A 13,406-nucleotide genomic window follows, 5' to 3' on the forward strand; every position below is an offset into this window, starting at 1 on the left:
GGAAATCACAGTTATGAGTTTAGGAGGGTAGCTGAGGATTGAAGAAGTCCAAAAATGCATGATGAATAAATGTGAGATGCCCTGCTGCTTTTTTAAAATATACAACATGTATTTTGTGGCATTAGTTTGTAATTATTTTGAATCTTTCCAAGTTATTTGGCAATGGACAAATTTAGATTTTTCTAGCAGGAGAGAACTCTTCCCTTTATATACAGTAAACCTAGTGAAGGGGATAAAGAGATCATTTAGAATAAGACATCTTCTACAGTTCTGTGTTTGAATATATGATGCTTAAAAGAGATACTTGAAATTTTCTCACAGATTCTGGTCATCTCAAAGGAAGTAGGAGTCACTGTAATTTCCCTTCCATTTTTAACATCAGGTAAATAAAGACCAATGAAAATAGTTGTACTTGGGGAATGATCTGGAAGAGGATTTGTTTTAAGGATTTAAATTTCCATATTGAAGGGAATCCAATATAAAGATATAGACAAAATTTAAAATCCTGGATATTTGAGGGGAGGTAGGTATCAGGGCACAGTAGAAAAGGAAAGACTAGTAGTCAGGAATATAAGAATAGCCCTTAATTGAACAAAACTTAAAAAAATAATTTGTGTAGCTTTAGAATAATAATAATTTTTTAAGTTTTTCTTTATGTCAGGTGCTAAAATGTTCCATTTCTGACTTCTGCAAGTAACATTCAATTTATGCTAGCAGCAGCTTGACTTTAAAATTACTTAGGGTTCCAGAGGTAAAACAACACATATGTATGGCATGCTGCCACCTTGAGACTAGGAGGTCACCAGCACTTATTTTCCAAGTGCTGTAGATTTATTTATTTATATATCTGAACTTGCCTCACTGAAATATACAGAATCATACATTTATTCATGCATGGTGTGCACAAATGAGCATGGGGAAAAAGCAATTTACCTGAATGAATATTAGGAATGAGGAGCACTGGAATGTTTTTCCCTGCCTACACTACTGATCTGAATCACTGGATTGAGAACTGGCTGTATGTCAGGTCTCAGAGGATTGTGGTCAGTGGCACAGTCTACAGATGCCTCTAGTTTAGGGGTCTAAATCCAGTCTTGTTTAACTCACTAATCACGTGGATGAAGGGGTAGAGTGCCACCCCAGTAAGTTTGCTGATGCATAAAGCTGGGAGGAGTGGCCATACTCCAGAATGTGTTGAATGTGGTTTATCTTACCTTGGAGTAGACTCGTAGAATTTCATAGAATTAGGATAAGCAGGTGAACATCCAAGGCACTTAACTGTTGAAACTAGTGCAGCACAGGAGCTGTAACTGATAGCACAAATAAATGCTGGCTGCCATGGGGATGAAGAAAATAGCCATTAATAATGGATAACCAAAACAATAGTTGCTCACAGTGGCTAATATTACAAATTCAGGTTTTAGAGGGAGCTCTATACTCTATGACTTAAACAGTCCTTGACCTAACAAGTACATCATGGAAGAATGAATTGGCCTGTGATAAAGAGAGCTGGCAGATCAGGACTGAATAGTCTGAGTGAGGTTGATGGGACAAATGAGACATGCTGCATGAATCCCTCTGTTGCGAGGAGCAACCAGTGCTGGAGGTGAATGGGATCAATGTGATTCATGGTGTGTATGCCTCTGACTTGAGGGTTCTGTTGTAGGAGGATGGTGGAATTATCTGGTTTCCTGCATGAGGATGCAGAAAATATATACCTTAAAAGGTGTGTGCATGTTTCCAGTGCCCTGCAAAGCTAGAAGAATGTGCATAAGAATGAAATGTGTGTGTCAGCTAGGATGTACATTATGGTGCATTCTTGCTTTTGTTTGCTCATCCAGTTCTGCACTGACACATAGACAACTACCTCTTCATTCATGCTTCTTCCTAGATGTTTTTATACGCATGTATCCTTAGCATAGGTCAACATGGCACAAACTACTGACTGTCCATGCAGCAGAGTTCTAGTTCTGTCTGAAATGATGTCTTGCATTAAGTGCATAACATTTTTGAATCACTGAATTTCTTTTTGCTAGAACGTATCTTTATGAACCATGCAGAACAATGGTTGATGACCTCTTCTTCAGTGTCATGGGTGTTGCTTATCAGAGGTGAATCACTGTGCTGTTTATTAAGAGTTTTCCAATTTTTATCTTCTACATGAGCTGAGTGATGCAGAATTGTACCAGAGTTTCTGGTAATGAATAAAGCTGCTGTTTACTAGTAACACATTGCTGCAGTAGTGCTTAATTTTAAATGACAGGAAGTTTGTAGGATGAAGAAATTTTGATGTGTATATAACCTTTCCTCTGCAGCCTTATGTTCCCCATTTGCTTTCCTTTCTGTATATTCTTTTATGACTAATAACACATGACCTCAGTCTACTGCTAAAGATATTTGTAAGACATATTTTCTCAAATCAGCCATCTTTTCCACAAGGCTTATGCTTATTCAGTAAAAAAAGAAAGCTAAATCAATGTTTTGCTTCAACATATGAAACTGTAAAAGCAAGAATCTGTTAATAAATGTGGAGAACAGAAAGTTTTTTACCCATTTGCATTGTAACCTACCATCATTGTCAACATGCCTCATCTGTGTACCCCACCTTTTTACTGTAAAAATGTTACAGTTTGCATCTTTAGAAAAATACTAGATGCAGGTGAGGAATTGTATGAAGCAAAGGCAGGACACAGAAACACATGCATTCAGTACTTGGGGCAGCCTGTTTCAATTACTGTGACCAAGAGATGCATTTCTATCTAAATTTGCCAGCATGAGGAAGAGCAGTACTGTATTTTCCATAAGGTTAAAATTACTTCGTTGCTCTCAGGTAATTCTAATTCTTCTTCATGCATGAGTTATGGTGTTTGAAATTACCATCTCAAAACTTCCCTAGGCTACCTACTGTAGGAACAACACAGATACACAATTCATACAGCCTTAATATTTCACTCAGAGTTTTTCAGCTCAGCACAGAGTTGAGCATTACACAAAGCCTTCCTCTCTCAAAACAATAATGCAAAATGAATAAAACCGAGGTGGCTTAGCATCTGATTACATGTCTGGAATACCTTCACAGATCTTTCCTCTATCAAAAAGAAACCTGTGGAGATGGCCAAGATACAGTATCATAAATCATACTACAGTGTCTCTGCAGACACAGGAGAAAAGACATCCTTTTTGCATACCTTATTAAATAATATTTTTTAAAAGCACTGAACTGCTGTTATAGATGTTCCCATTTACTGTGCTATTTTGTGGGTAAACACAGTCCCTCTGAAATAAGTTGTGAAGTGAGAGAAAAACAAAGCTTGTCCCACTTCTCACCTGCCTTATTTGTATGTACAGTACACTATGAAACTTGTAGTTTCCATTGCACAGGAAAATTTTGGTGCCTGTGAATTAATTTTACAGTGGTTAACAGTAAATTTGAGTTTTTAGGTAAATTAAAGGTGGAAATTTAAGTTATAACTGAACTAGATTCAGTTTTTAAACTAAAATAAAATTTTAAGCTACAGTTAATTGAATATTCATTATATTTCACAGCACAATAATTTTTAATTTATGTCATGTACTTACTCCATAAATTCTTACAAGTCTTGTAATTTTCAGCAGGTGGGCCTGAGTGTACCATCATTATGAACTCTCTCTAAGGGTTTAGAGATACCAGCTTGGATTTTGCACCAGGCTTGCTCCCCATTCTTAGCAATGTAAATGGGCTATGAAACTTAAGTGACAGACCTGCAAAGCTGCTGTGTCCTATGCTCGATGGTCTACTTGAATTTGGGGTAGAGTTTGGACCTTTTCATTTCTTTGTTAGACTAATTGTTTATAAGGAGTTTACACTCCTAGTCTACTAGCGGTTAAAAATTGGGGTAAAAAGAACAGTTTGCTTGTTAATCATGGCTAATTATTGGGTATTTTTTCAACAATATTTCAAGAATAAAGGGATTTTCTGACTTCAGCGGCACTTTGTGTTACATTTTAGAAAGATTAAGGCATTGAATGTATCACAGGCACAGCATAGTTGGCTTTTGTTCTAATTAATACCTTTGAAACAGTGTTCCTATAGATCTGGAAATCTGAAAGTTTGAGCATATCAAGATCCTTGTTTAGTGCTTGCATCACAAATCCACCAAGATCATGGGTTCAGTCCTTGTACTTCACTTAAGATTTGGACTCGGTGATCCTGCTGAGTCTTTTCCAACTCAGAATATTCTGTGATTTTGTTTTTCAACTGGGTATATATTTGATTATCCTTTTTCCACCACAGCAATGTTTAGCTCAAGTTTTATCTTGCCGTCTTTGAAGATACTTTTTCTTTCAGTATGTCATAGTGATTGTAAAGCGGATTCTAAATTCTTAAAGTAGATTTGCTATGGTTTAAGCATAAAGCTGTCTTGAAAGCTTGATCATTACACACCTTCTTTAAAAATCTTAAACTTTGTAGAAGATAAATGGTGGCAGAGAAGGAGATAACTTTTGGTTTGGATAGTGTTCTTGGTAACATTCTTAGTATGAGGGGCAGTCTCTGAAGGTTCCTCTGTTACAAGTTAACTTGTGGACTTTCTTTCTCCTTGTTGCATTCTTGGATTGAATCCCCTTGTTTCACAGTAATTGATAGGTCTTTTTGAACTGCTGTGTAGGCATTGACATCTGGAATTTCTGCAATGCTAACACAGTTTTCCCCAGAGTGTTTTTTCAGCCTTCATGACTTCTGCTGAGGTCTGTGAAAGGGACACTAGAAAAACAGCTTTGTGGAAATTTTCGCTGTTCCTTTCACAACAGAGCCCTGCATTTTATTGCTCTGTGAGTGGAACTGGTTAAGCTTCTTATGTCATGCTAGCTTTCCACAGCAGTTGGAGTTGTGGTAAGAAGCTTGCTTGAAGTGAAAAAGAAGCACTTTGTCTTTTCCTCTCTGTGTGTAACATGCTTGGACACAGCAGCAAATTAAAGTTTATCTAGCTCCAAAATCTGTTAATCTGTATTGATTGGTTGATTAAGTGTACATCCTAATAAGTTTTCCTTTTGTTGCTTCAAACAATATGTCATTTTCTTAAACCACCTACAAGTTTGTCAGTTTTTCTTGAATGTCTAGATGTTACCTGTTCCCTCTTTTGAAAGGATTAGAATTAAAATGAATTGCAGATTCCAAAAATTCTGCTAGGCAATAAATGAAGTTAAGTAAGTGAGAAGCTGCCTATGAAATAATATAGTTAACATTACTTAAGCTATATATATATATATGTAAAGAAAAAATTATCTTAACTGTTGCTCAAGTATTGGTGATTGAAATTTAAGTGGTTAAAATCAATTTTACAAGTTCAAACATTTATATTTTAGTGCTATAACAAGGAATCATGTTTACAACTAGTTGGATAATTTGCTAATAAATGAGATACAGCACTGTTATTGACAAGCCACTGGAGACAAGATTTTAAGTTTAGTGTTGTTTTCTTTCTAATAGTTATAAATAATAGTATATTATAATAATTATAATAATAGTTGAGGAAAGCTAAGCAGTTAAATAAACCAAACAATGATTAACCTTTAACCACTGGCCATGCTTCTATTAGCTGTAGCTTTTTGCATGGTGATAACCATCTGAGAGGTAAGTGCCTGATGTTGTTCTGATCCCAGTTTTTTGGAATGTTATTATTTGTTCATTGGGGAAAAGGAAATTACTTTTGTAGGGAAAAATTACTTTTCACATGGGAGAAGACAGAACGGAGAGTGTACAAAATGCTTTCCAAGAAATAAATATATGCTCCTGGGATATTTATGAAGCTCTGCCAAAACTTTAAGCCAAATAATATGAACAAGAATGGATTTTGTAACTTCTAGGAAGTCTTGGCAACTGACATGTTACACCGTACAATGTTCCCTTTAAATTAGTGAGTCTAAAACGTCTCTTACATTAAATGAGGTAGCTTTGAAGTACATTTTTGAAACTATTGAACTAAGTGAAAGTAATTTTTTTCTCAGTCCTTCATTTTAATCTCTTAGATTTGCGTTACTTGCTTTACTGAAATATATCAGGTCAACTTCTCCCCACTGTTGTCCAGCATCTGATGGTAATTTGGTATGTAAAGCACTTTCAGTCTATTTAAGGAAAAGTCCATTTTCTCAGAGAGACCTGTTTATAGCTTTTTAATTCTACATTAACTTTGTAGAAATGACAAGCTTCATGAGTGCATCAATATTGCTGATGATGAAATCCTCTCATTAGTGTCGCAAGCAAAACTTGCATTAAAGTTTAAAGGTCTGTTTTGACCCATCCAAAATACAGATATTGTTTATCATAAAGTAGTCTACAAGGCCATGTTAACCAAGAGAAATATTCTGAAATAAATTGTCTGTACCTTTGTAACTTGGTTACAGATTAAGTGAAACTCTTATGTGCTGTTCCTGGCTCCTGCTGCCTCCTATGGAGAAGTGGTGGGACTGGGACTGTCTGGTCTCAGATAGTCTGAGATTCTGCAGTGATTCCCACTCATTTCTCTTTACAGAAGTTACAAACAAAAAAAGAAATCCAATGCAAAAAGTTGGTAAATGCTGGAATCGCATGATCTCAGTCTACATTCGTAAATGTCTCAAATTTCAGTAGAATTCACAGTGACTTTTTAGTATCATGTAAGAGGTTTCAAAGATATTTGTGATTTCATGTCCTTTCCTGGCTTCGAAAGTCTTGAGTGATGAATCTAGTTTTCTTGCAGTGTCTTCAGCAGATAGTCTTTGCATAAATGAGAGACCACACATAAAGATTCAAGTCAAGGGAAAAAGAGTTAAATATGGATGCTTAAAAAGTTTTTGAGTTTTCAAAGTTGCACCTTTAAAACAGAATCTCAGTTTTGTCCTTTTCAGAATGTGCTAGGTTCATAAATACTGACTTGATAAAATTAATAACTGGCTGTGTTTGGACCCTGAAATTTAACCCTATTGGTGGAATTTTGAAAAATTACTAACATGGTTCTATTTATTTATTTATTTATTTATTTATTTATTTATTTATTTGCTTCAATAGTAGTTATTATCACACTAGCTTTGATGCTAGTAGATCCAGAGATGGATTTTTTGGAAGTGTCTAATTCTGTAGTTTAACAAGAGATTTATTAATATTTTAGGATTAGCCACTACCTGCCAGCAAGTTACTCGGGTTGATACATACATATGTCAATGCAGAATCACTGAAGATTCTGAAGATAGATTTTAGTCTAAAATCCTTGTCTCTGTTTCAAACTTGAAAAAAACAACTGCTCCACTATACAGTTACGTATTTGTGCATTGATGCTCTGTAAATCTGTGGTGTAATCAAGGTGAAATGTCTGTAACACAGACTCTTATGCTGTATGCCAGATTTTACACCTTAGCTTCTATCAGCTACTTCAGATTAGGAAATAGATGTGTGCATAAGGCACATGCTATCATTTTTCTCTACCCAAGTTGCTGATTCAGCCCTCTTGCTGGGTTAGATGAAGGACTTTGGACTCCTAGTGTTATGGCTCCATGATCGGGGTGTGTAGGAGATGTGCTTCAACAACACGTGCTTACAGTTGGAAATGACTGAAAATGTTTAAATGACACCAAACAATTAAAGTAACTTCTTGTGGAAATACTCAGCTCTTTTAAGAGAAATAGTTAATCCTCAAAGATCCTTTTGCATATATATAGACCATAGAAGCTCTCAAAGGAGTATTTGAAAAGTTGCTATGCATGTGGTTGTTTTTGTGACTACTCAGTAAGTTCCACAGGTCCTTACTGTTGACTTAAGAAGGATAGAAAAAGCAATTTTTGCAGGAGTAATCTGGAAGTGCCTGCTGTTTGGAGTGGATGACCATGTATAAAATCCTGCTAATCATAGCTCTGCATCTAGTGATGTGCTCTTAATAACGTCTTTGGAAACAAATACTGCTTTATATCCTTGAATATAGGTCATTCTGCTGGTTTAGCTTACTCTTCTGTGCTGTTCCTCAAAAGGATTACAGCTTCTGTGTGTAGCTAATACCTAATTTTTGTGAGTAAGTGTGATTGTTATGTGTGTCACAAAAGGTGTACAATGAACTGAGTTTATAAGGGCCATGGTCTGTTTTAGCTAAAAAGAATCTGCTTTTGGGAGGGGAAAGGAGGAGAAAATACAGCCGTGGACAGCAGCAATGTTTTTTCTGTCAAGAGCCACTGTGTGTCAGAAATGGCAAGAGGCTTCTCGTTGGAGTGCCCGTAGCGGCCCCTGCTGGCTTGTTCTTCTGATGGCACTGGGGGTGATTGCTTCAAAAACGAATATCAGGAGAAACATGCCGCTTTACTTACTCCTTTAGAACAAAGGGAATTGCAAATATTTTCCAGCTGGTGTCAGCAAAGAAACTACAGTTGTTATCTTTTCCCCACCTACGTGGTTTTGTAAAGCAGTTTGAACATTCTTGATTATATTCAGTACAGACACAAAAGTGAAGTTTGTTTTAACTGTTGTAACTAAAAAAAATAGTTTCTTAATCAGCTTGCCTGTTTTCAGGAACAGGTATGCAAGATGATGATGCAGCGGGGAAAAGGCTCAGGAAGTTAAGTGTTGGGCAGTATGACAACGATGTTCCTGGGGAGCCATCGCCTAACAGGTGTGGATGGGTGAAGTCTCCTGCTACTCACCAGGCTGTAATTCCAGGATCACCAATTGCTGGAGGGAAAACCAAAGAGGTAAACAATCAAGAATTTTTCACTAAATACTGAAGTGAGCGGCCAGTAGGAAGTCTTATGTTCTCTGTCCAAAATTAATGTGAAGCAATTGGGCAGTTGCATCATGGCAGTAAGAACAAATAACTGCATTTACCTCAGAAATGCAATTCAGTCTTTAAGGATGCTCTTGTCTATTCTGTGTTTGCATGTTTTCAATGTTCCAAAATCTCTCTGCTGGAACAGTAGATCACATTATATCTGATTACAGAAACCTTCTGTAATTTGATGAAGAATGCCCCATTGTGTCATAGGGTTAAGTGAGAATTATCACACTGTAATTTTGCTTTTTTGTGTCTTCTTTTAGATGATCGTTGTACATTACCAAGATGAAATGGATGGGGGAATCCTCTCCACAATGAAAAACGGAAATGAAGCTGTCGCATTCACATCAGCTTTTCCCCTGTCAACAGAGATGACATATGGTAAGAAAATGTCCGTCTCTATTTATTTATTTATTTGTTTTAGTACCACTATTGACATTTTAGCTGTTACTGAAGAAGAACTGCCCTTTTCTCTTTCCCCTAGTGACAACACCTCCAGTATGCCATCAGCAGATTCCCTCCAGCCAAAAGGTCAGCAGCCCATCTGAGCGGTACAGAACCATTTCTGGTAAGGTACCTTTCTTTCCTAAATAACGTGAAAATGAACTGTGTATGAAGGCAACTAACACAACAGCGGAACAGTGATTTATAAATGGGACATATAAACGGTGAATTTAGATGTGCGAGTCAGAGAAACGGATTTTAGCAGTCCTATTTTAATCACACCAAAACCAAGTGAGTAATGAAGAATTATCCAAGAAATATTTAATGCCTTCCAGATTTTAACTGCCAACAGGGAGTCCCAGTGGGCAAATTCAGTGTGGAGCAATTAGGCAGCTGCGTCACAGAAAGAAGAGGAAACGCAGCTCAGTGTTTCAGACTATCCTGCTCTTGTTCTCTCTGTTTGCATGGTTTCAGTGTTCCTCAATCTTTCTGCTGATATGTGATCACTAATCTAAATTAGTAGTATCTAAATAATACTACTAGCAGGAGATTTGAGTTCTTTGTGATTTTAAGCAGGTTTTGTCTTCATCTGAGGAAAGATGGGTAATATTCATGTTGCCATCTTTCCAGGCAAGTGAAGTTGACAATAGAGCTTGACAGTAGCTATGCTGCAGTCAAGGAGATCCTTAACCAGACGAATGATGTTCTGGAGGGTTTTTTTGCCAAGATACAGTTTGTAAATGCGGAACCATGGGAAAGTAGTTGGTAGTAGATTATGACATATTTAAAGATTTAATATTATCTAGCTATGATTTTTTATAATAAAGGATGATTTTCAAGACCTTAACTCTTTGCTACTAAAAATAGCAGCTAAGCTACTGTTACCTGTCACCTTTTTTCTGCAAAATTATTTGAAAACACTAGGATTTAAAAGAAAAAAGTGTTTCTGGACTGCATCAGAAAGTGCTGGACATAGCCGGCAGCCAGCTAATGTATATGAAAACTGAGTAAAAATCACAGGCATTCATTTTATGCATTACATGATGTTCAAATGAAAATTCATTTTTCATTTTTCATTTTTCAATTTACTGCTTAGGTTATGACTGTGTTCTCCAGGAGGATCTTGATAGTAGAGTTCTCAATAATTTTGATGATGGGTTTTGATGCAATAATAGTGTTTCAGTTTTAACTTAAAAAACCAAACCCTTTATGTTTAATTTGCCTCACTTAATAGTTGTCAAAAGCAAATAACATCAGCACAGCATAAAATTATCTTTAGCTATAGAAAAATCTTCTTCCCAGTTCAAGACATCTCTTTATGGTATTCCCTGCTTCTAAGTAATTAGTGGAAGATATCTTCCTGGGGGCAACTTCATCATATCAATTATAGGTTTATCTACTGATCAGTTTTTTGTTAAATGTTTTCTATTAATGTTGCTAAGAGCTAAGAGTTGCCCTGGAAAAATACTTGGCTTTCAATGTACTTTTCTATTTTGATTGTCCTGCTTAATTGTAAATGCTGTCATCATCTCTAAAGTGCTGGTTTTAGATGCTCAGTTAATGGAACACTGAAAATAATTATTCTAATTATTAGAAAAGGAGGCAATTCTTCCTTTGAGTGCCTGTTTCAAAATGAGGTTCAAGGTGTATTGAATGCTACAGGTTAAGTGCTCATCTCCATGCAGCTTTGCTTTTAGCTGTAAACATAATGTACTGTGACATTAAAGGTGTTAGTTCTTAGTTAAAGGTTAGTTCTTAATTAAAGGTTAAGTACTTAGTTAAAAGTAAAAGGTATGAGGTGGGTCAGCTAGAAAACATGCAGTTAAAGATGCCTGTTAGCAAGCATCTCTCAGAAATGTTGATTGGGTGACTTTCCCATCAGAGCATAGAAACTTCTATTGTCAGAGGCAAGTAAGAATCATACTTTAAATGTTTTAAAATTTTATCTTTTCCCTTCACTTCTGCTATAGTTATTGCCTGTTTCTACTGTAGCTACTTGCTTCTGCGTCTTCTGATTTCTTTGGCGACAAGTTCTTCTTATTTCTGCTACCAATCCGTAATTCATGCCCAGAGCAAGAGTGTTATGTTTTGAGTGTTGAAGAGGCCAAGAATCTGAAGGGAACAGACACAGCTGTTCCTGTGGTTGAGACTGCTTTAATGCACATGCCTTAAAGGTGACTCTAACAGTGTGCGCTTTCCAAGAGTTCTTAACAGCCTCAATTTTTAGTACTTCCCCTTGCAGCCTAGCTCTTCTTTTAAATGCTTACATGGTCTTTATTTTGGTAAAAGTCAGGAAACATACTGACTTCTTCAGAAATTTTCAACAGCATGAGGCCTTTTGAGTCTTGGGCTCTGGAGTCTTAGCTTCTGCCATTAAGATATTACTACTTTTATCTCAGTTCAGATCACCCTTGAATTAAAAAATTGCTTTGTTCTGCATCTCAGCTTTGCTGTTTAGCTGCTTTTTAAGTTACCAGTGAGGATGCTGAAACCTGGTTACCAATTAACTAGACGTATTACAGTTTTATTTCCTCCCTCTTTCCTTGTGGAGAATAACATTCAGTGTAATTAGCATTTACCATATCAAGGGATTCTGTTGTGCTTTTAGAAAAGTGCAAAGGTATATATTTTGAAAAAATACATGGTTTTGTGTATGTTATAGTCAAGAATTGCAATGACATCCAGTCCTTACATATAAAAAATTATAAAATTATCTCTTCTTTAAGTTATTCTTGTAAACTATGTACCTAGTATCTTAGATAGAATGCATCTGATTTTTAACCTGTTTACCTAACGACACTGTCTTTAATAAAGTCTTATAAAAAGGAGCTCTGTTATCCCTAGAAATCTTAATTTTCTGTACAGGTAAAACCACTTTTCTGGAGAATGCCAGTGTAGTAGTGTTATGTATCTGTCTCCCTTACATTAGCTATGCCCTAACTCATCATTCTTCCTGTACATTTATTGGAGATAAATGCATACAGGATGTCCTGCATACAGGATTTCTTTTCAGAGCCTTGTTCTTTATCAAACAGTTATAAATTTAACTTCCCTCAGTCTTTATGCATGCAGTCAATTTTGTGTCAGCACTGCTGCTCCAGTGATCACTTGCTGCTATGGTTTCATGGCCCTTTTCTTCACTTTATATAGCTTGAAAGTAATACAATACAGAGTTCATTCTGAATTATCTTTGAAAGACACCTTGTTTCTGGAGATGAACCTAAGTGTCTATAAATTGGGTAGTTTTATAAATACCACTCAAAAAATAGGGCTGCTCCATATTGAGCCAGGATACACTGATAGCTGATGTATATTCCATGGGAGGGAGAGTCCCACACATCAGTGAAGGAACTGAAGCACTATTTGTAGGTCATTTTGAAACTCATAAAGGCCCTATTGTCTCAGACAGCAGACAGCTAATTCAAGTCCCTTTGTACACAGAAGTAACAAAAGCGTAGCAAGCTCTTTGCCGGGGGACTGAATGCTGGCTAGCTGCCCTGCCACTCCACCCCTGAGGCTGCATGTGAAGAACTGCCCCTTCTTCAGCCCTGGTCAAAGCATAGACTGAACTTTGCAGAAGGGCAGAAGGTCTGCATTCACAAGCAGGCACTGTCTTGCAACAGGAGGCCAGGGATCTGTGGAACAAGGGAAGATTGTCTATAATCCTTTATCAATGTACTGACAAAGAGAGGACATGATGCCACTTTTCCCCTTCTTTTCTGAACAGCCTAACTAGACTTGTGTAGTTCAAGCAGTGCAAATGATGGAATGAAAGCACTGCTGCCTCTCTGAGCCTTCAACCCTGTGTAAAGCTTTGCTTTTTCATCTATTCCATGGAGTTTAGCCTATGTACTGTACTCAAAGCTTGTGTATGAACTGCATCTATTCTAAAAATTTTAAAAAGGGCAACTTTTCTCCTCATGCCATTGTGGAACTCTTCAAGACCACACACTAGAATATTTCCACAATTTTTCTCATACAGACTCTTTATATCTGACAGAGACATCGTAGCCCTGAATTCCCCTCACTGACTAACACAGACTTACTCTATTACATCATCCAGTGGAGTGATGAGCACTTAATAAATGTATTGGAAGGCAAACCCACAACCTAACAGCCTCATTATTGAAAAATTCTATTAGTGATTAGAATTTTACACTTTTGTGGTTTGATACTGTTATTCCAGGATTGTAA

At 36.7% G+C, this 13,406-nt stretch overlaps 1 protein-coding gene across 6 annotated transcripts in view; it reads left to right on the forward strand.

Annotated features, from left to right (window-relative positions):
- TNS3 (tensin 3) overlaps window positions 1-13,406 on the forward strand; it is a 168,773-nt gene that overhangs the window by 116,259 nt on the left and 39,108 nt on the right. For all 6 annotated transcript variants that reach the window (XM_058831211.1, XM_058831212.1, XM_058831209.1 and 3 more), the window contains 3 exons: window positions 8,510-8,688; window positions 9,032-9,149; window positions 9,253-9,336. In XM_058831211.1, coding sequence (XP_058687194.1) covers window positions 8,510-8,688; window positions 9,032-9,149; window positions 9,253-9,336 — 381 coding nt within the window. The remainder of the gene's footprint in view (window positions 1-8,509; window positions 8,689-9,031; window positions 9,150-9,252; window positions 9,337-13,406) is intronic.

Source organism: Poecile atricapillus, chromosome 2, assembly GCF_030490865.1.
Source record: "Poecile atricapillus isolate bPoeAtr1 chromosome 2, bPoeAtr1.hap1, whole genome shotgun sequence".
NCBI lineage: Eukaryota > Metazoa > Chordata > Aves > Passeriformes > Paridae > Poecile > Poecile atricapillus.